Genomic DNA, 27,386 nt, shown 5'->3' with positions numbered 1-27,386 from the left:
ACCAAGGGGTAGATTTAACAACGGTCCTCGACCTCGCTAAATGCCGACAGTGTTGGCATTTAACATTGCACAAGCATTTCTGGTGAAAAGCGTGTGCAATGCCACCCCCTGCCCACTGGTGGCCAATTGGCCGCTAGCAGGGGCCGTTAATCATCTCGATCGTATCAGGATAATTTCAGTCTGCCACCTAAAAGGTGGCGGACAAATTAAGGAGCAGCGGTCTTACGACCGAGGCTTCTTAACTTACGTTTCACACGAACCTGAAACGATGGGGCTCTGAAGAAGCATCCGCTTCTTAATAAATGGAGCCCCAAGTGTAGACAACATTTTATGTCATTTCCATGTCATAATACAGCTTATATGTGCAACTGAAAGATAGTTTTATATCATTGCTAATACATAGTACCCTCAGAAAGATAGTACAGTACTGTAATCAGAAAGGAAATAGTTTTATATAAATATAGAATAGCATTTGTATTTTAGAACACACAAAAAAAATAAAGATTGTGATTTACTAGCGGGGGTCATTTTTTGGTCATTTTTGGTGTACTTTTGCAATTCATATAATATTTGGAACTTAACGCTGTAAGATTTCAGCATCCTTAAGTACTCTATTAATGTATTAGTAAATAAAACTGAAATAATGTTAAGATTGACTGTTTAAGCTTATTTATCATGAGCAGTTTAAAGGGACAAAAAAAAACATATTTCTCTCTCATGATTTAGGTAGAACGTACAATTTTCAACAACTTTCCAGTTTACGTCTATTATCAAATTTGCTTCATTCTCTTGGTATCATTTGTTGAAGGAGCAGCAATGCACTACTGGTTTCTAACTGAACACATGAGTGAGCCAATGAAATTCGGTATATATATGCAACCACCAATCAGCAGCTAGAGCCTAGGTTCTTTGCTGCTCCTGAGCATACATAGATAAACCTTTCAGCAAAGGTAACAAGAGAAGGAAGCAAATTAAATAATACAAGTGAATTGGAAAGTTGTATAAAATTGTATAGTCTGTCTAAATCATGAAAGAAAACTTTTGAGTTTCATGTCCCTTTAAGACGTTTCTTACTCACATTCCTAATTTTAATTGATATGCTGAGGTGTACAAACACTAGTCTATATATTTGTATTTTTTCCATCCATCTACCTTTTCCATTGTTAAAGCCACTATTTTGTTCATCTATTCTTGTATATCTATTTCTCTATCCACTTGTATATTACGATATGATAGATATATAAAACCATTCCAATGAATATTTTCACAAAATGATAAACAAATGCCCTAAGCATTCACTTGATACTTACGTATGCTACTCTTGACTGGCTCCAACAATAAAGCAGAACCCGCTGAGGGCTAGAATACAAGTGGCACGCTAACTGTTGTGCACGAGCCATAAGGGGTATATCGTGACTCTTTGCACACTTCGGAAGTAGTACGCATATTACGAGTTGAAAGTAAACACGTTTGCTTGAGCACAATCAATATTATTGCGCGTCGGGTTAGAGTTACTTCAGAGCTCTGGTTAACTGCTACACTTGACTAAAAAGCTGCACAAAACACATAAAAATACACTACACAGGACAGCTACACTCATAATAACACTGTTTAATAAAAATGATTAAAAAATGTTTATAGGTTATAGGAAAAGGTTATAAGGGCTTATCTATATAAGGTCTCAGGTGTCAGACAAAAAGGTCTGCAAAGGGGTTTAACAGAGATAGATACATATACATGTCTAAATATCTATAGGTATGTGTGTGTGTATATATATATATATGTATGCACATGTATTTATATATGTATATATGTATTTACAGACAGGGGCGTATTTAGGTTTTGTGCTGCCCTAGGCACTCAAAATTCTGCTGCCCCCCCCCCCCAGTTTTAAGGCATTTTGTTTTTACTTTTTTTTTGGTCAGGGTGTAAAAAAAATAAAAAAAATATGTCTTTTTACACTAACATTTATTTCTTTACCAGTTGTGCTAAACGCTTTAATTACACCAGATCGTTGTTTCTTCTTGACACCGTAAGAGCCAAACGCTTTGTATATGTGTACTTTTGCGAGTAAGAGCACAACAAGCGAGTAGCGGAAAAATCACCAGATAGTACAATAATAAAACCACAGAGTACTAATAATAAAACTAGACACACCCAGGTGTTTGCATTAGACTATATTTGAGTAAGTCTGAGCAGCAGACAATTAGACTATATTTGAGTAAGTCTGAGTAGACAATTCCATTAATATTTTTAAATGTTATTCATTTATTTATGTTATGTTTTTATGTTATGTTTTTATGTTATGTTTTTAACACACACACACACACACACACACCACCACTCATACATACACACACACGCACACCACCCCCCATACATAGAGTTATACACACAACACACACACCACCACTCATACATACACACACACGCACACCACCCCCCATACATAGAGTTATACACACAACACACACACCACCACACATACATACACACCACCACACATACATACACACCACCACACATACATACACACCACCACACATACATACACACCACCACACATACATACACACCACCACACATACATACACACCACCACACATACATACACACCACCACACATACATACACACCACCACACATACATACACACCACCACACACATACATACACACACAACACACCACCACACATACACAGTCACACATATATGCAAATACACACACACCACACACATATATATATATATATATATATATATATATATATATGTAGCACTATTAGGAAACTGCAGCATATGTAAGTATGCATAATGAGCAACAATCCAGATTCTCTTTAATAAGAGGGGAAATCTCAAAAATGTATATTACAGAAACAGCAGGTAAATATGAAATGATTTAATGGCACGGTTGGCTAGTAGAAAAGGGTGCCATTGCCCCTAGGCCACTGGTTTTCAAACCTGTCCTCAGGCCAACCTAACAGACCAAATTTTCAGATTATTATTTCACCTGTGGTCTAGTTCAGATATCCTCAAAATCTGGCCTGTTAGGGAGGGCTGATGACAGGTGGAAAACCAGTGCCCTAGGCTGAGTCTTACAGCCTTTTGCAGATCATTTTATTTGGTTTTAATGTGATTTGTGAAATCTACTGTGAGCTTACTATGATTTGATTTAGTAGAGGCAACAATCCTGCTACAGTTATAAAAATGTTGTGCAATATTACAGCTTGAATTAGCTGCAATAAAGAAGCCAACTGCTCCTTATGTCTCACTTTTGGGATGTCTCCAGTCTCCCCTTGTCTCCCCTTTACTGATAAAAGTGCTAACAATAGTAACTCAGTTGGATTACATTGCACTGGGTGCTCAGTACAGCAGGTGACTCTGTTTTTACACGTTGGAAGGATATCAGTGAGCATTTGTCACAATCTAACTCTCTGCCACTTATAGTTTAGTATGTAAAGCCCACTGAAACCGCTGCATGTTAGCAGCAGCTATTCTGTCACTGATTTGCATAAACACTAGAATATTACAAATGCTCTGATATGGCCCCTGTGTGAAATAGCTGGTTAGACACAGGGGTTAGACAGAATTAGGGACGCTGTATGTTTATTTTACAGTGAGCTGTGCTAACACTGATCTTCATTTGGTGGACCGTAGAAGTAATTATTACCACATGGAGATCAGTGTTAGCTCAGCAGCTCACTGCAAAATAAACATTGGGGATCCGATCATCATCATTGTGTAGTGGTAGCGTTAATTTCAAGTCAGCATAGCCAGGAAAATATTACTAAAATAATATTTTCCTGGCTAGGCTGACTTGAAATTATCGCTACCACTACACAATGATGATGAATGAAAACGCTACCGCCTCCCAGCAGTACCGAGCTGCCCAGTGCCCTGCTCCTACCTGGGTCTTACTCAGTCGGGTCAGCCACCTCCTCCACCGATCCCAATCATTCCACTCACTGTGACTGCCGTCTTCATGTCACAGTGCGTGAGTGCGGTCACTGGCACTCAAGAGCTGCGCAAGTGCAGCTATGACTCAGAGTCTCAGACGGACTCAATCCATGTGCGGCGCAGCGGCCGGCTTCATGGTAGACAGTTAGTTCCAGTCAGACAGGAAGGCGGGTCAGACAGGAAGGCGGGCGGCAGATGAAAAATGTCACGTGAACTCGGCAAAAAGCCGGTCACATTCAAAATAAAATTTTTTTAAAAATAAATAAAGAATTTTAAAAAAAAATCCATGACCAAATATTTAGTGACTTGGGACAAATGCCGCCCCCCAAAAACTGCTGCCCTAGGCACCGGCCTTGTTGGCCTTTGCATTAATACGCCCCTGATATATATATATATATATATATATATACATATATACATACATATAAACACATAAATACATACACAAAATATATATACAGGAAGCTGTGCTGTCTCCAGATTCACAGGCAGTTAACCCCAGACAGGTCTGGGTGCAAGAACCATAGGGAAAATTACAAAACAAATTAATACAATACACAGAGAAAGTCCAGCACTCACTTACAAGCTCTCAGCTAAGATTTAAAAGCAAAAATGGAAAGGTTAGTTACCGCATCTGGCCAAATGGGACAAGTCCAGGTACCACGTCAAGGTCCTTTCCAATACCTGGGACCCAAAAACAGCCACACAATCAAGCTCTCAAATACAAACAAACTGAGAACAAGGGAAGGGTGCACAGGCTTATGTAATCACCCTAGACATATACAAAACAAGGAAAGGGGACTGCACTCTCATACCGGACCGGGTACACATCCCATTACCCTGCAACATGCTCAGCCCTGGGTGCTCACCGGCACTCACAGGAAGCTGTGCTGTCTCCAGAGTCACAGGCAGTTAACCCCAGACAGGTCTTGGTGCAAGAACCATAGGGAAAATTACAAAACAAATTAATACAACACACAGAGAAAGTCCAGCACTCACTTACAAGCTCTCATTTAAAAGCAAAAATAGAAAGGTTAGTTACCACATCTGGCCAAATGGGACATGCCCAGGTACCACGTCAAGGTCCTTTCCAATCCCTGGATCCAAAACAGCCACACAATGCAAGCTCTCAAATCCAAACAAACTGGGAACAAGGGAAGGGTGCACAGGCTTATGTAATCACAGCTTCCTGTGAGTGCCGGTGAGCACCCAGGGCTGAGCATGTTGCAGGGTTATGGGATGTGTACCCAGTCCGGTATGAAAGTGCAGTCCCCTTCCGTGTTTTGTATATGTCTAGGTGATTACATAAGCCTGTGCATCCTTCCCTTGTTCCCAGTTTGTTTGGATTTGAGAGCTTGCATTGTGTTGCTGTTTTTGGGTCCCAGGTATTGGAAAGGACCTTGACGTGGTACCTGGGCTTGTCCCATTTGGCCAGATGTGGTAACTAACCTTTCCATTTTTGCTTTTAAATCTTAGCTGAGAGCTTGTATATATTGGAGCCCTTTGCGGTCAAGTAGCTGAAAACATGTAAAATCATATTTAATAACGTGTTTAACTCTGTATTTACTGTAAATATTTCACATTCCAACGTTCTTCACACAGGAGATTATGTTCAAAGTGTTTTTAAATAGGTATTCCTATAATATATCTCTATATATCTAATATATATATTACCAAAAAAACTATATATATATATATATATATATATATATATATAAATATAGTGTACAAGGGAGTGGTAGTAGCGCTCGTAGTTCTAAATGTAATTGAAATGTCTGGTATAGCTATCAATTTTAATAGCAAAAATTTACAAGTCTCAGAAGGAGCAAGAGGGGAGAAAAAAAGGTGGGGGGGGCAGGGAAAAAAAGCCTTGTGCTGCTGTCCCAGTTCAGACTGGTTCCTCAGTACCACCTATGAGGAGAGTCTGTGTGTGAAAAAATCGAATGTGTAGGAGAAGGACTGCGCTCAAGAGGGTTAAATGAGTGGGGTAAATAAGTGAGTGGAAGGGGTCCAAGAGGAGGAGGCAAAGTAAGCCAAAAGGAGGAGGCAAAGAACAAAAGAGAGGGGGAAAAAAGGGAGACGTATAGTGTAATACGTTCAAAACCAGAAACGTTTTATGCTTAGGTATGAAAACTGCTCACCTGCTGTTACTTCAATCATATGAGGTAAGGGACTTGCATGGGTAGGAAATATATACACACTGTGGTAAAGATGTTTTTACCTACAGTTGATATAGTGGAGGGGTGTTTTGTTATTATACACCAAACTTAATGCAGTTGTTTGTATAAAAAAATATAAAGATTTATTTGCAAAAGATAGGTTGGTATCAATGCTTAATTTAAAAGTTCTGCTGCTCAAACAACTGCAGGAGTAATGTTAGTTTGTTCCTGTATTTGTGGTACTATGGCTATTACAAGTCCATAGATAAGAGGGAGGGATTTTAGCAATGCTAGTTTGAATTGCAATATAGAGTAGTTCAACTCTTGTGCTGAATACCCAAAGTTTCCTGTACGGACTAGCGGGCTGTTAGAAATTTCCCATCCAGCATAAACAAAATAAAGTAAATCAGTTCACTTCCCTGTGCTCCGTTTTGGATCCTGTTGTGAGGTGCAAGAGGCAGCTCCGGTATCTGTGTATGACTGTTTAGCCCAGACTGTGGAGACCGGAAGTTACGTAACAGATGTTTGTAGCTCCGCTCTTACGCGTTTCGTGTTTAGATCACTTCGTCAGAGGGCAGTCCTTATAAGTCTAAGTCTCCCTTTTTTGTCCCCTCTCTTTTGTTTTTTTGCCTCCTTCTTTTGGCTTACTTTGCCTCCTCCTCTTGGACCCCTTCCACTCACACATTTACCCCACTCATTTTACCCTCTTGAGCGCAGTCCTTCTCCTACACATTATATATATATATTTATTTATTTATTTAACAATAAAAAAAAACATATTCTGCTATGTAAAGATCATTAGAATGTAAAATATTCATATTTCTTATCGTGTTAACACACTTGAGTAAACAAGATTGTGTTTGCGTGAGAGTAAGGGTGTTATTTTCCCCCCACTTTTCACTCTCCATTGAAGTCTATGAAGGAGTACGTTATATTCGGATATAGATGTATACAGATATATTTATTTTCCCCCCACTTTTCACTCTCCATTGAAGTCTATGAAGGAGTACGTTATATACGGATATAGATGTATACAGATATATTTATATGAATACATTTAATCAGATAGCGTACTATGTACTTATACTTTATGCTAGACCTTCAGTCGCACTAACATAATTTTGTTTATGTTCACCCGTTTACTTTCAACTTTTAATACACGTGCAAGTTAGCTCGGTCACGGTATTGCTTATCACGACCCGTGCTAACCTTAGTGCGCCACTTGTAATCTAGCTCATCGTCGGCATGTTTTTCAAGTGATCACAATCTGAAATGCCTCCTACCGAAAGTAGGCCGCCCTCAGCCAGGAATGTGTTTTCTGCAGAAAACCTCCTAAAAACTTGTTTTTATTTGTTATAGCAATCTTATGGGTAATAATAATTAGCATGCTTAAAATTAACCTCTTATGTTCTGAAACTATTGTGATACTTGTTAAACAATATTAATGCCTTTTTATTATGGGCATGATGGGTGTTCACAGAATGTTGGCTCAATGCTTTTTTTATTGTCATGACTATAAAAGTAAAGTATTTGTAGTTTTCTTTAATCATTGATTGTGAAGCACTAATGATTTTGCGAGATCCTCACCTTCAATTAATAAGAACAGTCTGAGAACATTTTCTCATAGAGCAAAGTTTTTGCAACTTATATAGGGCCAGATCACAAGTGGAGAGCTATCACTTTTGTGAAAGCAATATTTGCGCTCCACTGAGTAATACCAGAGAACACAAAATGTACAAGTTGACAGCAATGCGATTGCATCACTGGGAATCATTGCGCTCACAAGAGCGCGCTTCCATGGGCTCCAATGGGATACTCGTTCTAGCGCAGCAAAGGGGGTAGGTCGCACTGCGATGGCAACAAATTGTAAATATATATGATTATATAGTACATATATATGTATGTGTTAATATGTATATAAACACATACATATATATTATTATTATCAGGTATTTGTAGAGCGCCAACCGATTCCAAATATACTGTATATATATATAAATAGGAATATACATACATATATATATTTACTGGGATCACACAGTTTCCATAGACCGCAATGTAAAGGCACTTTTCAGTGCCCACTCCCGCTAACTTTAAACCCAAAATAAAAAAATAAAACGGGTTACAATTTCTCCAACATAGGTGTGTCCGGTCCACGGCGTCATCCTTACTTGTGGGATATTCTCTTCCCCAACAGGAAATGGCAAAGAGCCCAGCAAAGCTGGTCACATGATCCCTCCTAGGCTCCGCCTACCCCAGTCATTCTCTTTGCCGTTGCACAGGCAACATCTCCACGGAGATGGCTAAGAGTTTTTTGGTGTTTAAAAAATTTACCATAAAATATGGAAAAAATATATCTGTTGGTGTGAATCTAAAGGATTCCCATGGAACAAGATAAAAATTCCTAAGATTCTATTCTTTCTACAAGAAGGTTTGGAGAAAGGATTATCTGCAAGTTCTCTGAAGGGACAGATCTCTGCTTTATCTGTTTTACTTCACAAAAGGCTGGCAGCTGTGCCAGACGTTCAAGCGTTTGTTCAGGCTCTGGTTAGAATCAAGCCTGTTTACAGACCTTTGACTCCTCCCTGGAGTCTTAATCTAGTTCTTTCAGTTCTTCAAGGGGTTCCGTTTGAACCCTTACATTCCGTAGATATTAAGTTATTATCTTGGAAAGTTTTGTTTTTGGTTGCAATTTCTTCTGCTAGAAGAGTTTCTGAGTTATCTGCTCTGCAGTGTTCTCCGCCCTATCTGGGGTTCCATGCAGATAAGGTGGTTTTGCGTACTAAGCCTGGTTTTCTTCCGAAAGTTGTTTCCAACAAAAATATTAACCAGGAGATAGTTGTACCTTCTTTGTGTCCGAATCCAGTTTCAAAGAAGGAACGTTTGTTACATAATTTGGACGTAGTCCGTGCTCTAAAATTCTATTTAGAGGCTACTAAAGATTTCAGACAAACATCTTCTTTGTTTGTTGTTTATTCTGGTAAAAGGAGAGGTCAAAAAGCAACTTCTACCTCTCTTTCTTTTTGGCTTAAAAGCATTATCCGATTGGCTTATGAGACTGCCGGACGGCAGCCTCCTGAAAGAATCACAGCTCACTCCACTAGGGCTGTGGCTTCCACATGGGCCTTCAAGAACAAGGCTTCTGTTGACCAGATATGTAAGGCAGCGACTTGGTCTTCACTGCACACTTTTGCCAAATTTTACAAATTTGATACTTTTGCTTCTTCAGAGGCTATTTTTGGGAGAAAGGTTTTGCAAGCCGTGGTGCCTTCCATTTAGGTGACCTGATTTGCTCCCTCCCTTCATCCGTGTCCTAAAGCTTTGGTATTGGTTCCCACAAGTAAGGATGACGCCGTGGACCGGACACACCTATGTTGGAGAAAACAGAATTTATGCTTACCTGATAAATTACTTTCTCCAACGGTGTGTCCGGTCCACGGCCCACCCTGGTTTTTTTAATCAGGTCTGATGAATTATTTTCTCTAACTACAGTCACCACGGTATCATATGGTTTCTCCTATGCATATTTCCTCCTGTACGTCGGTCGAATGACTGGGGTAGGCGGAGCCTAGGAGGGATCATGTGACCAGCTTTGCTGGGCTCTTTGCCATTTCCTGTTGGGGAAGAGAATATCCCACAAGTAAGGATGACGCCGTGGACCGGACACACCGTTGGAGAAAGTAATTTATCAGGTAAGCATAAATTCTGTTTTTTATTTTTTTAATAAAATACACTACACTACACTGTATTTTGGTTGCATCTGGGGCACATTTATAACATTAATCAGAGATCTGATCTCTGGTTAATTTTATAAGCGCTAATTGCTACTGCAAACTCGAGTCTAAACACCCCTAATCTTACACTTATTTCCCCTAATCTGCCGCCCCCGACATCGCCGACACCTGCATTATACTTATTAACCCCTAATCTGACGCCCCGGACACCGCCGCCACCTACATTATACTTATGAACCCCTAATCTGCTGCCCCCAACATCACCGCCACCTACATTATATTTATTAACCCCTAATCTGCTGCCCCCAACATCACCGCCACCTACATTATATTTATTAACCCCTAATCTGCCACCCCCAACGTCGACACCACTATAATAAACATATTAACCCCTAAACCACCGCACTCCCGCATCACAAACATTAGTTAAATATTATTAACTCCTAATCTGCCGTCCCTAACATAGACGCCACCTACCTACATTTATTAACCCCTAATCTGCCGCCCCCAACTTCACCGCCACTATACTAAATGTATTAACCCCTAAACCTAAGTCTAACCCTAACACCCCCTAACTTAAATATAATTTAAATAAATATAAAGAAAATTACTATCATTAACTACATTATTCCTATTTAAAACTAAATACTTACCTATAAAATAAATATAACTAATAGTTACATTGTAGCTAGCTTAGGATTTATTTTTATTTTACAGGAAAGTTTGTATTTATTTTAACTAGGTAGAATAGTTACTAAATAGTTATTAACTATTTAATAACTACCTAGCTAAAATAAATACAAACTTACCTGTAAAATAAAACCTAACCTAAGTTACACTAACACCTAACACTACACTATAATTAAATAAATTAACTAAATTAACAACAATTAAATCAATTAAATTAGTACAAAAAAAGTACAAAAAACCCCACTTAATTACAGAAAATAATAAACAAATTACAAGATATTTAAACTAATTACACCTAATCTTATAGCCCTATCAAAATAAAAAGCCCCCCCAAAATAAAAAAAAACCCTAGCCTAAACTAAACTACCAATAGCCCTTAAAAGGGCCTTTTGCGGGGCATTGCCCCAAAGTAATCAGCTCTTTTACCTGTAAAAAAAATACAAACAACCCCCCCAACAGTAAAACCCACCACCCACACAACCAACCCCCCAAATAAAATACTATCTAAAAAAACCTAAGCTCCCCATTGCCCTGAAAAGGGCATTTGGATGGGCATTGCCCTTAAAAGGGCAGTTAGCTCTTTTGCAAGCCCAAACCATAGCCTAAAAATAAAACCCACCCAATACACCCTTAAAAAAACACTAACCCCCAGAAGATCGACTTACCGGGAAAAGTCTTCATCCAAGCCGGGTTGAAGTCCTCAATGAAGCCGGGAGAAGTCTTCATCCAAGCCGAGCGAAGTTGTCCTCCAGACGGGCAGAAGTCTTCATCCAGACGGCATCTTCTATCTTCATCCATCCGGCGCGGAGCGGGTCCATCTTCAAGACATCCGACGCGGAGCATCCTCTTCATCCGATGACTAAAGATGAATGAAGGTACCTTTAAGTGACGTTATCCAAGATGGCGTCCCTTAGACTCCGATTGGCTGATAGAATTCTATCAGCCAATCGGAATTAAGGTAGAAAAAATCCTATTGGCTGAAAAAATCCTATTGGCTGATGCAATCAGCCAATAGGATTGAAGTTCAATCCTATTGGCTGATCCAATCAGCCAATAGGATTGAGCTTGCATTCTATTGGCTGTTCCAATCAGCCAATAGAATATAAACTCAATCCTATTGGCTGATTGGATCAGCCAATAGGATTGAATTTCAATCCTTTTGGCTGATTGCATCAGCCAATAGGATTTTTTCTACCTTAATTCCGATTGGCTGATAGAATTCTATCAGCCAATCGGAATCTAAGGGACACCGTTTTGGATGACGTCACTTAAAGGTACCTTCATTCGTCTTTAGTTGTCGGATGAAGAGGATGCTCCGCATCGGATGTCTTGAAGATGGACCCGCTCCGCGCCAGATGGATGAAGATAGAAGATGCCGTCTGGATGAAGACTTCTGCCCGTCTGGAGGACCACTTCGCCTGGCTTGAATAAAGACTTCTCCCGGCTTCGTTGAGGATTTCGGCCCGGCTTGAATGAAGACTTCTCCCGGTAAGTCGATCTTCAGGGGGTTAGTGTTAGGTTTTTTTAAGGGTGTATTGGGTGGGTTTTATTTTTAGGTTAGGGTTTGGGCTTGCAAAAGAGCTAACTGCCCTTTTAAGGGCAATGCCCATCCAAATGCCCTTTTCAGGGCAATAGGGAGCTTAGTTTTTTTTAGATAGTATTTTATTTGGGGGGTTGGTTGTGTGGGTGGTGGGTTTTACTGTTGGGGGGTTGTTTGTATTTTTTTTTTACAGGTAAAAGAGCTGATTACTTTGGGGCAATGCCCTGCAAAAGGCCCTTTTAAGGGCTATTGGTAGTTTAGTTTAGGCTAGGGTTTTTTTTTTATTTTGGGGGGGCTTTTTTATTTTGATAGGGCTATAAGATTAGGTGTAATTAGTTTAAATATCTTGTAATTTGTTTATTATTTTCTGTAATTAAGTGGGTTTTTTTTTAAGGGCTATTGGTAGTTTAGTTTAGTTTAGGCTAGAGTTTTTTTTTGGGGGGGGGTTTATTTTGATAGGGCTATTAGATTAGGTGTAATTGGTTTAAATATGTTGTAATTTGTTTATTATTTTCTGTAATTTAGTGTTTGTTGTTTTTTTTTGTACTTTAGCTAATTTAAAGGGACATTATACACTCATTTTTTCTTTGCATAAATGTTTTGTAGGTGATCTATTTATATAACCCATAAAGGTTTTTTTTTTTTTAAAAAAATGTATAGTTTTGTTTATTTTTTAATAACATTGCTCTGATTTTCAGACTCCTAACCAAGCCCCAAAGTTTTATGTGAATACTGTCAGCTACCTTCTCCAGCTTGCTCCTGCTTGTGTAAATGGTCTTTTCATATGCAAAAGAAGGGGGGGGGGAGTGTCTTATTTCCCACTTGCAGTGGGCTTTCCAACTACCTTTTCAACGGAGCTAAACTGAGAGCTTCTAAGTAAGTTTTTAAACAGTTTTATACTGGATTTTTATATCAGTATCTGTGCATCTTATTCTTTATAGTAGTGTCTATTACATGCAGTTATATGAAAATGAGTGTATACTGTCCCTTTAATTGATTTAATTGTTGTTAATTTAGTTAATTTATTTAATTATAGTGTACTTAGGTTAGGTTTTATGTTACATGTACTTTTGTATTTATTTTAACTAGGTAGTGATTAAATAGTTAATAACTATTTAATAACTATTCTACCTAGTTAAAATAAATACAAACTTGCCTGTAAAATAAAAATAAATCCTAAGCTAGCTACAATGTAACTATTAGTTATATTGTAGCTAGCTTAGGGTTTATTTTATAGGTAAGTATTTAGTTTTAAATAGGAATAATGTAGTTAATGATAGTAATTTTCTTTAGATTTATTTAAGTTAAGGGGGTGTTAGGGCTAGGGTTAGATTTAGGGGTTAATAACTTTAATATAGTGGCGGCGACATGTAGGTAGGTTGCAGCGACATTGGGGCGGCAGATTAGCGGTTAATAAATATAATGTAGGTGTCAGCAATGTTGGGGGCAGCAGATTAGGGGTTCATAAATATAATGCAGGTGGCGGCGGTGTCCGGTGCGGCAGATTAGGGGTTAAAATTTTTATTATAGTGTTTGCGATGCGGGAGGGCCTCGGTTTAGGGGTTAATAGGTAGTTTATGGGTTTTAGTGTACTTTTTAGCACTTTAGTTATGAGTTTTATGTTACGGCGTTGTACCATAAAACTCTTAACTACTGACTTTAGAATGCGTTACGGATCTTGACAGGGTAGCGTGTACCGCTCACTTTTTGGCCTCCCAGGACAGACTCGTAATACCGGAGCTATGGAAGTCCCATAGAAAAAAGACTTTACGAAGTTTACGTAAGTCGTTTTGCTGTAAGGCCAAAGAAGTGTGCGGTGACCCTAAACCTTCAAGACTCGTAATACCAGCGGGCGTAAAAAAAGCAGCGTTAGGACCTCTTAACGCTGCTTTTTTACCCTAACGCACAACTCGAAATCTAGCCGTATGAATTCATATCTGAGATGTAGAAGTCCAAAAAATGTCCCTTTAACTATATCCTTAATTGTTAGTTTTGACTTGACAGCTACGTAAATCTAAAAGGCCATGTGTGTGACCCAGAAACAACTTTTATACACAATTTACCAACATAATAGGCTTTTATAAACTATTTATATTAAAAAAATTAAAGATTGCATTGGCTTCTTTTGTTAACACTAATATCTCAGCTATAAACAAAAGGCTGAAAGTCTTGATTTTACATCGGTGACCTTATTATGTGTGTGTGATAGGAGTTGTATACAAGAGAACATAAATTATTCATATTTTTACAATGTAAGCAGTCAGTCATTACTGAATGAATGTAAAACTGTTGTGTAATAGGAGGGGAAGGAGACTAAAACATGCATTATAATGATTTATTTCTTTAACAGATTCACATACACAGGGCGAAGCACAGCTTCTTCATGAATGGTTTCAGCTCGCTTTGGAGAAAAACAAATTGAATCGTTATGAGTCGGAGCTGTTGATCGTGTAAGTTAGACCATACTGTATATCAATATGCAGAATGAATCCTTAGGGGGGACACAGAGAGGCAAAGAAACATAAAAACGTATTAATTCCGGTGATAAGCACAGGTTTGGTTTCCTACTGCATGCAGATCTTATTACTGTTGTAAATTGGAGTTTTACTTCTTGCATAAAATATCTTTATTATCATAGAGAGAAAAGAAAAGATTTACAGAATCAGAAGCAATTGTTTTTTGTTGTTTTTTTTTACACTTCATACAGGGTCTCAATGTATTTTGTCTTGTGAGCCCTGATAGCGAGAAAGCAATAAATATTTCATTGTCCCTCTTTAATTTTCTTCTTATTCAAACTGAAAACGAGATTTCTGATCTCAAGCAGGGCAGACCTAATGAGAGAGCTATTGCAATCAGGTTGTCCTGACGAAGATGATGTCATTGACAGTAAAATCAATGCTACGTTACTTTTGTTTTATTGATCTTTGTTCGGGGTATAAATGTTAGTGGAGGTAAAGTGGCGTTAAAGTCAATATTTTCTTTGCTGTATCTAAAAGATGGTAGCGTAATTTTTTTTTCTTTTCTGGAATAAAACTGTTTTCATACTTGTCTACTATAAACCTGTTACACCAGTGCTTGACAAACCAGTAGCTAGGGAGCCACTGGTTCCTAGAATTTTACCCCTGGCCCCTAACTTTTTGGGGTATTGTGTGTGTGTGTATATATATATATATCAGTGACGTGCAGTGACGTCAGAGGCTGGTGAGGCAGTGGCAGGATACGCCTTCATTCTTTGTATATCCTTTGTTGAAGAAATAGCAATGCACATGGGTGAGCCAATCACATGAGGTATCTATGTGCAGCCACCAATCAGCAGCTACTGAGCATATTTAGATATGATTTTCAACAAAGGACATCAAAAGAATGAAGAAAATTAGATATTAGATGTAAATTGGAAAGTTATTTAAATTTGCATATGGGTTTCATATGGGTTTCATGTCCCTTTAAATGGTGTCTTGGAAAACTGGTCAACTTAGTAAACATCTGATTTTAGTTTAAAGGATTGTAACAGAAACTCTTGCCAGATAACACACTGCTTGCTCTGATTATGAGATCTAGAAATCCATGCCCATTAAAATATGTTTAAAACATACTTTTTACTTTAATGCTGCAAATTATGCTTATAGATTCTTTCATTACATAAGGGATGAGAGTCAGAGGGGGAGGAAGAGAGACAGAGAGAGAAAGAGACCATGGGGGAGAACAACACATAAGGAGAGAGATGGATAGATAGAGAGAGACACACACACACACACACACAAGGGGGGGGGGGGACCACAGCATTTTAAAGTAATAAAACAGCAGAACTACAGAGAGTTCAGAAGATTAGTCTATAATTTAGTGTGAAGTACAGAGGCAAGCTGCTAAGTTAGTGGGTGTAAAGTTTGAGTAAACAAAATACAAAAACGACCCTGCTATAAAAGAGTAAACAAACACTAAACCACATTCATTAAATTATCATTTTCACTAACAGAATCTCTTTCAGTAAAATCTTACTTTAATAAGATGTGGGTGAAACACTGCTCTCTGTGCCTCTCTCCTGCTCTGGAAGGATTCAGGAAGTGACAGTGGCACATTCCACTGCACTTAGAGGGGAAGAACAGAACTCTCTTTTTCACTTTAGCAAAGCTAGCAGGTTCACAGGACAGCAACAAAATATATGAAAGTTGTTTTTTTCCGTTCTTGTTTTGTTTTATATGATTTAACATCCAGCCCCAACCCTATGTTCCACTTACTAATGCCTCTCGCTGGATTGGTTCAGCCCAAATAGGACTGCCTCAAATAAGCAGTTAATGGGCCATGCAATGATCTTAACCACTTGCATCCAGTAGATGGCGCAGCATGTTGTGTAATGGTGGGCAGACCTGCTTGTGCCTCTTCATTGCACAACATATAGCTGTGAGGAAAAAAAATGCTGGGGAAAAAAAATTACAATTTTTTTTAAAGCCAATAAAAAAATATATATTTTTGCCCATATGAGAGGTGATGCACTGCCTCACCTGCCTCTAGTGACTGCACATCACTGATATATATATATATATATATATATATACACACACACACACACACAAATACCACTGTATGACTCCTAAAGGTATGTCTGGATCCTAAATATTCTTACTGGCTCTTAAATTATAAACAGATTTGTCGACCCCTTACACTTATCAGCAAATGAACAGTCTGTCTTTATAAAAGTGCAAACAAGAAACTGCACTAATGTGTTAAATCCTTTTATTATTGCACTTTTGGTGGAATTGAACTATGTGTTTAACCCTTACAAAGGGATTAACACACAATTACAGTAAGCTCCATAGCAGAAATGCACCAGTCTAGCTGAACACTTGGATGAACCAATGACAAGAGGCATATGTGCATAACCACCAATCACCAGCTAGCCAGTAGTGCATTGCTGCACCTGAGCATATCTAGGTATGCTTTTCTACAAAGGATACTAAGGGAGATATGATAATTGAAGCATGCTCTTTCTGAAGCAAGAAAGTTTAATTTTGACATCCATATTGTTGTAACAACATTCTTTTCATGGCTTCCTTATTAACATATGTAATAGCTGCACCGTCTTATATGAGATATCATTTTTTACTGTAATTTCCCTTTAGAGTGATAGTAAACTTGACATATTTTAAAATCAGGTCCGGAATCTAAACAATATTTTAGATGGACTTTAATTGATCACTTGTAATGAAGATGCGCTGTAACGTGTGCTCCGGCCACCCACTTCAAAACTCATATTTTTGTACAGCTAGATCCCTGATTGAAGAACAGTTCAAACTGTTTGCTCACAAAACATATAGGCTTTGAAGTGGGCGGTCGGAGCGTGGGGTATTAGAATGGCACAGCTGGATTAAAAAGTAAGTTACAGTGCATCTTTATTAGAAGTGATCAATTAAAGTACCTGTAAAATATCACTTAGATTCCGGACCTGATTTTAAAAAAAGTAAAGGTTACCATCACTTTAAGGAAAAAAATGCTAAAGAACTAATGGATGCAAAAAAAAGAAACCGCTATTTCTTTCATGTAATTGGCAAGAGTCCATGAGCTAGTGACGTATGGGATATACATTCCTACCAGGAGGGGCAAAGTTTCCCAAACTTCAAAATGCCTATAAATACACCCCTCACCACACCCACAATTCAGTTTTACAAACTTTGCCTCCTATGGAGGTGGTGAAGTAAGTTTGTGCTAGATTTCTACGTTTATATGCGCTTTTCAGCAGGCTGAAGCCCGGTTCCTCTCAGAGTGCAGTGAATGACAGAGAGATGTGAAGGGAGTATTGCCTATTGAATGCAATGATCATCCTATCGGGGATCTATTTCTTAGGTTCTCTGTTATCGGTCGTAGAGATTCTTCTCCTACCTCCCTTTTCAGATTGACGATATACTCTTATATACCATTACCTCTACTGATTCTCGTTTCAGTACTGGTTTGGCTATCTACTTTATGTAGATGAGTGTCTTTTGGTAAGTATGTTTCCTTTTATTTATGACACTCTCAGTTATGGTTTGGCACTTTATATGTAAAGTTCTAAATATATGTTTTATACTTATAATTGCCATGATTCAGGTTAATCAGTTTATTTCCTTCTTACAGACTGTCAGTTTCATTTTTGGGAAAGGCATATATATAAAAAATAAATAAAAAAAATATATATATTTCTCACCTGAAATTTTTTTCAATTGACTTTCTTTCTAAATTGCGGGCTGTTAGGCTCGCGGGAGCGCTAAATGCTATAATTTATTGCGTAATTTTTGGCATGAGACTTTTTGGCGCGAGAATTACGTTTGTTGACGTTATGTCGTCATTTCCAGCGTCTTAGTTGGCGTGGAGAGTTTGCACGTAGTTGCGTCATCTATGACGCTCTGGTTTTTTTGGAGCCAAAAAATATTTGTCAGTTTGGGCGTTTTGACATTATTTAAGTCATTATTTCTTTTTGCTTCTGGTTTCCAGAGGCTTATTCTGTTTGTATTTTTTCCCATTCCTGAATCTGTCATATAAGGAAATTGATAATTTTGCTTTATATGTTGTTTTTTTACATATTGCAAGATGTCCCATGCTGACCTTGTTTCAGAATCTACTACTGGAATTCTGCTGCATGATGTTGGTTCTACCAAAGCTAAGTGCATTTGTTGTAAACTTGTGGTAACTGTTCCTCCGGCTGTAGTTTGTGTTAGTTGTCATGATAAACTTTCAAACGCAGACAATATTTCCATTAGTAATAATCCATTACCTGTTGTTGTTCTTTCAACATCTAATGTTCAGGATATTCCTGTTAATGTGAGAGAATTTGTTTCTAATTCTATTCAGAAGGCCTTGTCTGTTATACCACCTTCTAGTAAATGTAAAAGGTCTTTTAAAACTTCGCATAATTTCGATGAATTTTTAAATGACCGACAGCATTCTGATTTATCTATCTCTGATGAGGATCTATCTGGTTCAGAAGATTCTGCCTCAGATATTGACACTGACAAAACTTCATATTTATTTAAAATGGAGTATATTCGTTCTTTATTAAAAGAGGTGTTGATTGCATTAGATATGGAGGAGACTAGTCCTCTTGATATTAAAACTAGTAAACGTTTTAATTTGGTTTTTAAACCTCAAGTAGTTATTCCAGAGGTTTTTCCAGTTCCTGATGCTATTTCAGATGTAATTTCTAGGGAATGGAATAGTCTGGGTACTTCATTTACTCCTTCTTTAAGGTTTAAAAAACTGTACCCTTTGCCAACTAATAGATTGGAGTTTTGGGAAAAGATCCCCAAAGTTGATGGGGCTATCTCTACTCTTGCAAAGCGTACTACTATTCCTACGGCGGATAGTACTTCTTTTAAAGATCCTTTAGATAGGAAACTTGAATCTTATCTAAGGAAGGCTTATTTATGTGCAGGTCATCTTCTTAGGCCTGCTATTTCTTTGGCTGATGTTGCTGTGGCTTCAACTTTTTGGTTGGAAACTTTAGCGCAACAAGTACCAGATCCTAATTTGTATAACATTGTTAAGCTTATTCAACATGCTAATAATTTAATTTGTAATGACATGTTTTATATTGTTAGAATTGATGTTAGGTATATGTCTTTAGCTATTTTAGCTAGAAGAGCTTTATGGCTTAAAACTTGGAATGCAGATATGACTTCTAAGTCAACATTGCTATCTCTTTCTTTCCAAGGTAATAAATTATTTGGTTCTCAGTTGGATTCTATTATTTCAACTGTTACTGGGGGAAGGGAACTTTTTTGCCTCAGGATAAAAAGTCTAAGGGTAAATATAGGGCTCCTAACCGTTTTCGTTCCTTTCGTCAGAATAAGGAACAGAAATCTGACCCTTCCCCTAAAGGATCGGTTTCCAATTGGAAGCCTTCTCCAGTCTGGAATAAATCCAAGCCTTTTAGAAAACCAAAAGCAGCCCCCAAGTCCGCATGAAGGTGTGGCCCTCATTCCAGAGCAGCTGGTAGGGGGCAGACTAAGGTTTTTCAAAGATGTTTGGATCAATTCAATCCAAAATCATTGGATCCAGAACATTGTTTCTCAAGGGTACAGAATAGGTTTCAAGGTAAGACCGCCTGTGAGAAGTTTCTTTCTCTCAGGCATTCCAGTGAACCCAGTGAAGGCTCAGGCTTTCCTGAAGTGTGTTTCAGACCTGGAGTTATCCAGGGTAATTGTGCCAGTTCCCTTTCCGGAACGGGGTCTGGGGTTTTATTCAAATCTGTTCATTGTTCCAAAGAACGAGGATTCTTTCAGACCAGTTCTGGATCTAAAGATTTTGAATCGTTATGTAAGAATACCAACATTCAAAATGGTGACTATAAGGACTATTCTGCCTTTTGTTCAGCAAGGGCATTATATGTCCACAATAGATTTACAGGATGCATATCTTCATATTCCGATTCATCCAGATCATTATCAGTTCCTGAGATTCTTTTTTCTAGACAAGCATTACCAATTTGTTGCTCTTCCTTTTGGCCTAGCAACAGCTCCAAGGATCTTTTCAAAGGTTCTCGTTGCCCTACTCTCTGTAATCAGAGAGCGGGGTATTGCGGTGTTTCCTTATTTGGACGATATCTTGGTACTTGCTCAGTCTTTACATTCTGCAGAATCTTACATGAATCAACTAGTGTTGTTTCTTCAAGAACATGGTTGGAGGATCAATTTACCAAAAAGTTCCTTGATTCCTCAGACAAGGGTAACCTTTTTAGGATTCCAAATAGATTCAGTATCCATGACTTTGTCTCTAACAGACAAAAGACGTCTGAAATTGGTTTCAGCTTGTCGGAACCTTCAGTTTCAATCATTCCCTTCAGTAGCTATGTGCATGGAGGTTTTAGGGCTCATGACTGCAGCATCGGACGCGATCCTCTTTGCTCGTTTTCACATGAGACCGCTTCAGCTTTGTATGCTGAGCCAATGGTGCAGGGATTATACAAGGATATCACAATTAATATCCTTAAATCCCAATATTCGACTTTCTCTGACTTGGTGGTTAGATCACCATCATTTAGTTCAGGGGGCCTCTTTTTTTCCGTCCAACCTGGACTGTAATCACAACAGATGCAAGTCTTTCAGGTTGGGGAGCTGTCTGGGGATCTCTGACAGCGCTGGGGGTTTGGAAATCTCAAGAGGCGAGATTACCAATCAATATTTTGGAACTCCGTTTGATTCTCAGAGCTCTTCGGTTTTGGCCTCTTCTGAAGAAAGAATCGTTTATTTGTTTTCAGACAGACAATGTCACAACCGTGGTGTATGTCAATCATCAAGGTGGGACTCACAGTCCTCTAGCTATGAAAGAAGTATCTCAGATACTTGCATGGGCGGAATCCAGTTCCTGTCTAATCTCTGCGGTCCATATCCCAGGTATAGACAATTGGGAAGTGGATTATCTCAGTCGCCAGACCTTACATTCGGGAGAATGGTCTCTTCACCCAGATGTGTTTCTTCAGATTGTTCAGATGTGGGGGCTTCCAGAAATAGATCTGATGGCTTCTCATCTAAACAGGAAACTTCCCAGGTATCTGTCCAGGTCCAGGGATCCTCAGGCGGAAGCAGTGGATGCATTGTCACTTCCTTGGAATTATCAACCTGCTTATCTCTTTTCGCCTCTAGTTCTTCTTCCAAGAGTGATTTCCAAAATCATAATGGAGCGTTCATTTGTACTACTGGTGGCTCCAGCATGGCCACACAGGTTTTGGTATGCGGATCTTGTTCGAATGTCCAGTTGCCAACCTTGGCCACTTCCGTTAAGGCCAGACCTTCTATCTCAAGGTCCTTTTTTCCATCAGGATCTCAAATCATTAAATTTGAAGGTATGGAGATTGAACGCCTAGTGCTTAGTAATAGAGGTTTCTCTGACTCAGTGATTAATACTATGTTGCAGACTCGCAAATCTGTGTCTAGAAAGATTTATTACCGAGTTTGGAAGCCTTACATTTCATGGTGTTCTTCTCATAAACTCTCTTGGCATTCTTTTAGAATTCCTACGATTTTACAGTTTCTTCAGGATGGTTTAGATAAGGGTTTGTCTGCAAGTTCCTTGAAAGGACAAATCTCTGCTCTTTCTGTTCTGTTTCACAGAAAGATTGCTAATCTTCCTGATATTCATTGTTTTTGTTCAGGCTTTGGTTCGTATCAAGCCTGTCATTAAGCCAATTTCTCCTCCTTGGTGTCAGGAACCTAGCTCCTTCTAGGACCCAGCGGAATCCTTCAAGCAACAAACTTGCAGCTTGCCTTTAAAAACCACCCCAAATCAATTCTCTTTGCTTAGTAATTTGGAGTACAAGGCTACCCTATTTACCTGAGCCTAACTACTTTGAATAACTTGTTTTCTGAACTTTTTTCCTCACAGGAACTTTTTCATACTTTGTTCAACTTTAACTGGAATTCATCCAAACAACTGCAGTGTTCATTAACTTAGGAGCTGACATGCAATCAATTGAATGAACTGCCTGAACCAAACTGCAAGTATTATTCTATGTGTTCTAATGCTTTGTTACTTGGAGAACTTTCACTGTGTAGTTAGTATTTAAAGGAGAGTTACCACAGAACTTGTCACTGAAAATCTGGCTTTAACCCTTATTGAAACATCCTGACTGCAGATTAATAAACAACACAGCTTCCACAGTGAAACTGGAACTTCCACAGAACAGGCTGTGCATTCATTACAGCTCTGCCACACTACAAGTGCAACACAAGACAAGGTACAAGTAATCTCTGCAAATAAAATAGCAATACTGCATGAGCATATGTATAACTGTTAACAGAACCTGGTTACTAGTTAATATTTATGTGTTACACTGCATAAGACTCTGAGAGTTAATAGAACCATTACTACACCTGCAACTTAAGAACTAAAGCTAACTTAATATTGAGAACAATTTCTACAAATCCTATTCAAGTTTGCTTAACCCTAACTGCATAATCTGGGGTGTGGCAAAATAAACCACTAAACTATCACTATTAGGTGAGAATATCACTAAGCCATAGTGATATTCCTTTACAATAGTGAAACAAAACAAATATTAATAAATTAAGATCTGTGAATTGTGTTCCATCGTTAACTTCATATTTGTAGCCTGACATATTACTAAGCCTTAAAAATGGAGCCACCAGATCTACCACAGATAGTTTACAACCTCTCCCAAAAGGTTGATCAGCTTGCTCAGGCGGTTCATGATTTACAAATTGAAAATCAGTCTTTAAGGGGAATTATAAGAGACTCACTTACTACTCATACTGCACCACCTCAGCAAACACCTGAACCTTCAGTTTCACTACCAGAGCTCTTTTCTGGAAACAGGAAGCAGTATAGGCAGTTTAAGAATTCATGTCATTTACTTTATAATCTACGACCTCACAGTTATCCCACAGAGAGGATCAAGGTATTCAGTACTATTTCATTCCTGAGGGGTGAGCCAAGAATCTGGGCTGACAATCTGTGCGAACATAATGACCCAGTGCTAGGATCCCTTTCTGATTTTTTCACATGTATGGATGATCTTTTTCACGACACTGATGTTCAAATGTCCGCTGAAGCCTCCATGAGGAACCTTAAGCAAGCCAAGAGACCCGTGGAGGAGTACATCACGGAATTCAAATTATACGCAGCTGATTCGGAATGGAGTCAGATTGCACTTCGAAACCAGTTCCGTTTAGGCCTCTCAGAGAGCTTGAAAGATGAAATCGCCAGGATAGAACTCCCAAAAACCCTAGAAGGAATGATGAATGCTGCAAAACAATTGGATCGCAGACTGCGAGAAAGGAAGGCAGAAAGGTTTTCTGCAGATGTCCGACCAAAACCTTCTATCTATTCCCCACCTCAACCAACCCAACATAGTAAACAAACAGCTGTTCCCATGGATATCGGAATAGCCCGTGGTCCTTTAACAACAGAAGAAAGATACCGCAGGAAGAGTAATAATCTGTGCATGTATTGCGCCAATCCTACACATTCAGTCCAGGAGTGTCCCATTTTACAGAAAAACAAGAAATGTAAGTTCAAAGTTACAAGTTATTTATTAAACACCACAAAAACTAAAACTTATTGCATGTTAACTCTCTCCATACAGTGGGACCAAGATCAGCTGACTACTGAAGCCATCATAGAATCAGGAGCTTATGGATGCTTTATTGATTATAATGTTGTAAAGCAAAATAAAATACCCCTTATAAAAAAGCATACTCCATTTTCTTTTCATATGATTGACGGTTCAGAACCTAAAACTGGCCCTATCACACACCATACCACACCGTTAACAGTTACTACAGCAGGACACACAGAACACCTCTCATTTGATGTTGTCTCGTCACCACATTTCCCAGTGGTTTTGGGTATTAGTTGGCTCAAATTACATAATCCAGTTATCCACTGGTCACTATCTTCCATAAAATTTGATTCAGTCTATTGTAAAACAACATGTTTCCACAAACATGTTCTACTCCAGACCGAAATAGCTACAGAAAAACCAGAGTTGCAAATTCCTTCACCTTATGCAGATTTCAAGGATGTATTCAGTAAAGTAGAAGCTGAGAACTTGCCTCCTCATCGTGCATACGATTGTCCAATACAACTTCAACCTGGTTCTTCCATCCCTTATGGACACTTGTACCCTCTCTGCAAGCCAGAATTGGATCATTTAAAGGAGTATCTCGAAGAAAATTTACGGAAAGGATTTATCAGAGCATCAACATCACCAGCAGGTGCCGGAATTTTTTTTGTGCGGAATAAGGATTCATCATTACGTCCCATAATCGATTACAGAGAACTCAACAAACGCACAATAAAAAATCGTTACCCACTCCCATTAATCCCAGAACTAATCGAAAGGTTATCTGAGGCAACTATATACACGAAACTCGATTTAAGGGGAGCCTATAACTTAGTGAGGATAAAAGAAGGACACGAATGGTTGACCGCATTCAGGACAAGGTATGGCCTTTATGAGTACCTTGTCATGCCGTTTGGACTGTGCAACGCACCCGCCACTTTTCAACACTTCATAAACGATGTGTTCAGAGATCTCTTAGACATCTGTCTTGTGATATACCTAGACGATATTTTGATTTATTCTAAAAATGAAACAGAACACAAAACACACGTGCGATGGGTACTGTCTAGGCTCCGAGAGCATAAACTGTATGCTAAGTTGGAGAAATGCATATTCCATACCAAGCATGTGTCATTCCTTGGATATGATATCTCACCAACAGGTATCACTATGCAAAAACAAAAAGTAGACGCTGTCAAAAATTGGTTAATACCCAAGTCCAGAAAGGAACTCCAAAAATTCCTAGGTTTTGCAAACTACTACAGGAAATTCATTAGAAACTTTTCCAAGATAGCAAAACCACTGACGAAATTAACCAGCATTAACTCATCTTATAACTGGGATCCAGACGCTAATTCAGCTTTTGAATATTTAAAGGATAGTTTTACATCAGCACCCATTCTAAGATTTCCGAACCCCGAACACCACTATGTGTTGGAAGTTGATTCCTCTGATTTTGCCTTAGGCTCAGTTCTCTCTCAACAGGAAACACCAAACGATCCCATCCATCCAGTTTCTTACTTCTCACAGATGATGTCAACAGCTGAAAGAAATTATTCCATAGGAGATAAAGAACTCCTCGCAATAAAAAGATCACTGGAACACTGGAGGCATCTTCTCGAAGGTACCAAGTTTCCTATTACCATTTTCACAGATCACAGGAACCTACTTTATTTAGAAAACAACAAAACTCTTTCAGCAAGACAGGTCCATTGGAGTTTATTCTTCTCGCGCTTCAACTTCAATATTGTATATAGACCTGCCTCCAGGAATGGTAAAGCAGATGCTCTGTCTCGCCTACCTGAGAAACCTAAAACAACAACCCAAAATACCACTATCTTACCTACCGAATGTTTTGTAGGTCTAACCACCGATGTGATAACCGAAATCAAACGTCATTGTCTCAAGGAGCCGGAGCTACCTCACCCTTCTGTGCATAAGATTGATGACCTGTACTACCATGAAGGGAAATTATACATTCCCAAAGCATTGCGAATAAATTTGCTCAAGTTATACCATGACTCTCCATTAGCCGGACACCCAGGAATTTACCGAACCTTGGAACAGCTTTCACGGGATTGTTGGTGGCCAAAAATGAAAGAATCCATCCGAGACTATATCTTAACTTGTGCCATTTGTGCCACTTCGAAATCCGAGAGAAGAGCTCCGTATGGATTATTAACTCCATTACCAGTACCGAAGAGACCCTGGTACCATCTATCGATGGATTTCATAGTGGATTTACCTGAATCAAATAAACAGACAACAATCCTAGTGGTCATAGATATATTTACTAAGATGGCCCATTTTGTGCCGTATCACAAAGTACCCACATCCTCTGAGACAGCACATTTATTCATAGATAACATACTCAAGCTACATGGGTTACCAAAGATAATAACCACCGATAGAGGAACACAATTCACCTCACATTTCTGGACAAAACTTTGTGACTTAACACAGATCGATCATCGTTTCTCGACATCATTTCACCCTCAGACCAATGGTCAATCAGAGAGACTGAATCAATGGCTGGAACAATATCTTCGGTGCTATTGTTCCTACCATCAAGAACATTGGATGAACTTCCTCTCCATGGCTGAATTTGCCTATAACAATGCTGTAAACTCATCTACAAAATCTACACCATTTTATGCAAATTATGCCTACCATCCAACAATATCTTTCATTGCAACAGACACCTTAAATTCACCCTTAATCGATGATCTACATGATTCCTTACAAGACAATTTCCGCTTAATTGAGGAGAACATAAAAAATGCTCAGCTCACTCAAAAGCATTATTACGACCTCAAGAGAAGACCACCACCTATATACGCCATAGGTGATCTCGTTTGGCTATCCACCAAAAACATGAAATTACAGATACCGAGTAAGAAACTCTCGGGTCTGTTCATAGGACCATTCCCTATAGTTAGAATTGTCAATGAAAACGCAATGACTCTTAAATTACCTGATAGTATTAAGGTCCACCCCACATTTCATGTGTCACTATTGAAACCATACAGAGCCACTCGTCACTCTCAACTCATTCTTCCACCACCTCCTCAGGCACTGGATCCAGACGAATATGAAGTGCATTCCCTGCTGGATTCCAGGTTCCATAGAGGTGAATTACAATATCTGGTACGCTGGAAAAATTATTCAGCTGATGACGACACATGGGAACCTGCAACCAATCTTAGAGCTCAACGGCTGGTCACTCTCTTCCATCGCAGAAATCCAAATCGTCCCA

General features: G+C 38.8%; 1 protein-coding gene across 1 annotated transcript in view; it reads left to right on the top strand.

The window, feature by feature from the left end:
• MICAL2 (microtubule associated monooxygenase, calponin and LIM domain containing 2) overlaps window positions 1-27,386 on the top strand; it is a 529,879-nt gene that overhangs the window by 477,335 nt on the left and 25,158 nt on the right. The window contains exon 42 of the mRNA XM_053689298.1: window positions 14,432-14,531. Within this exon, the coding sequence (XP_053545273.1) occupies window positions 14,432-14,531 (100 nt within the window). The remainder of the gene's footprint in view (window positions 1-14,431; window positions 14,532-27,386) is intronic.

This window comes from Bombina bombina, chromosome 7, assembly GCF_027579735.1.
Source record: "Bombina bombina isolate aBomBom1 chromosome 7, aBomBom1.pri, whole genome shotgun sequence".
Classification (NCBI taxonomy): Eukaryota; Metazoa; Chordata; class Amphibia; order Anura; family Bombinatoridae; genus Bombina; species Bombina bombina.
Note: the sequence above shows the minus strand (reverse complement) of the source record. Positions and strands in the feature narration are given on the sequence as shown.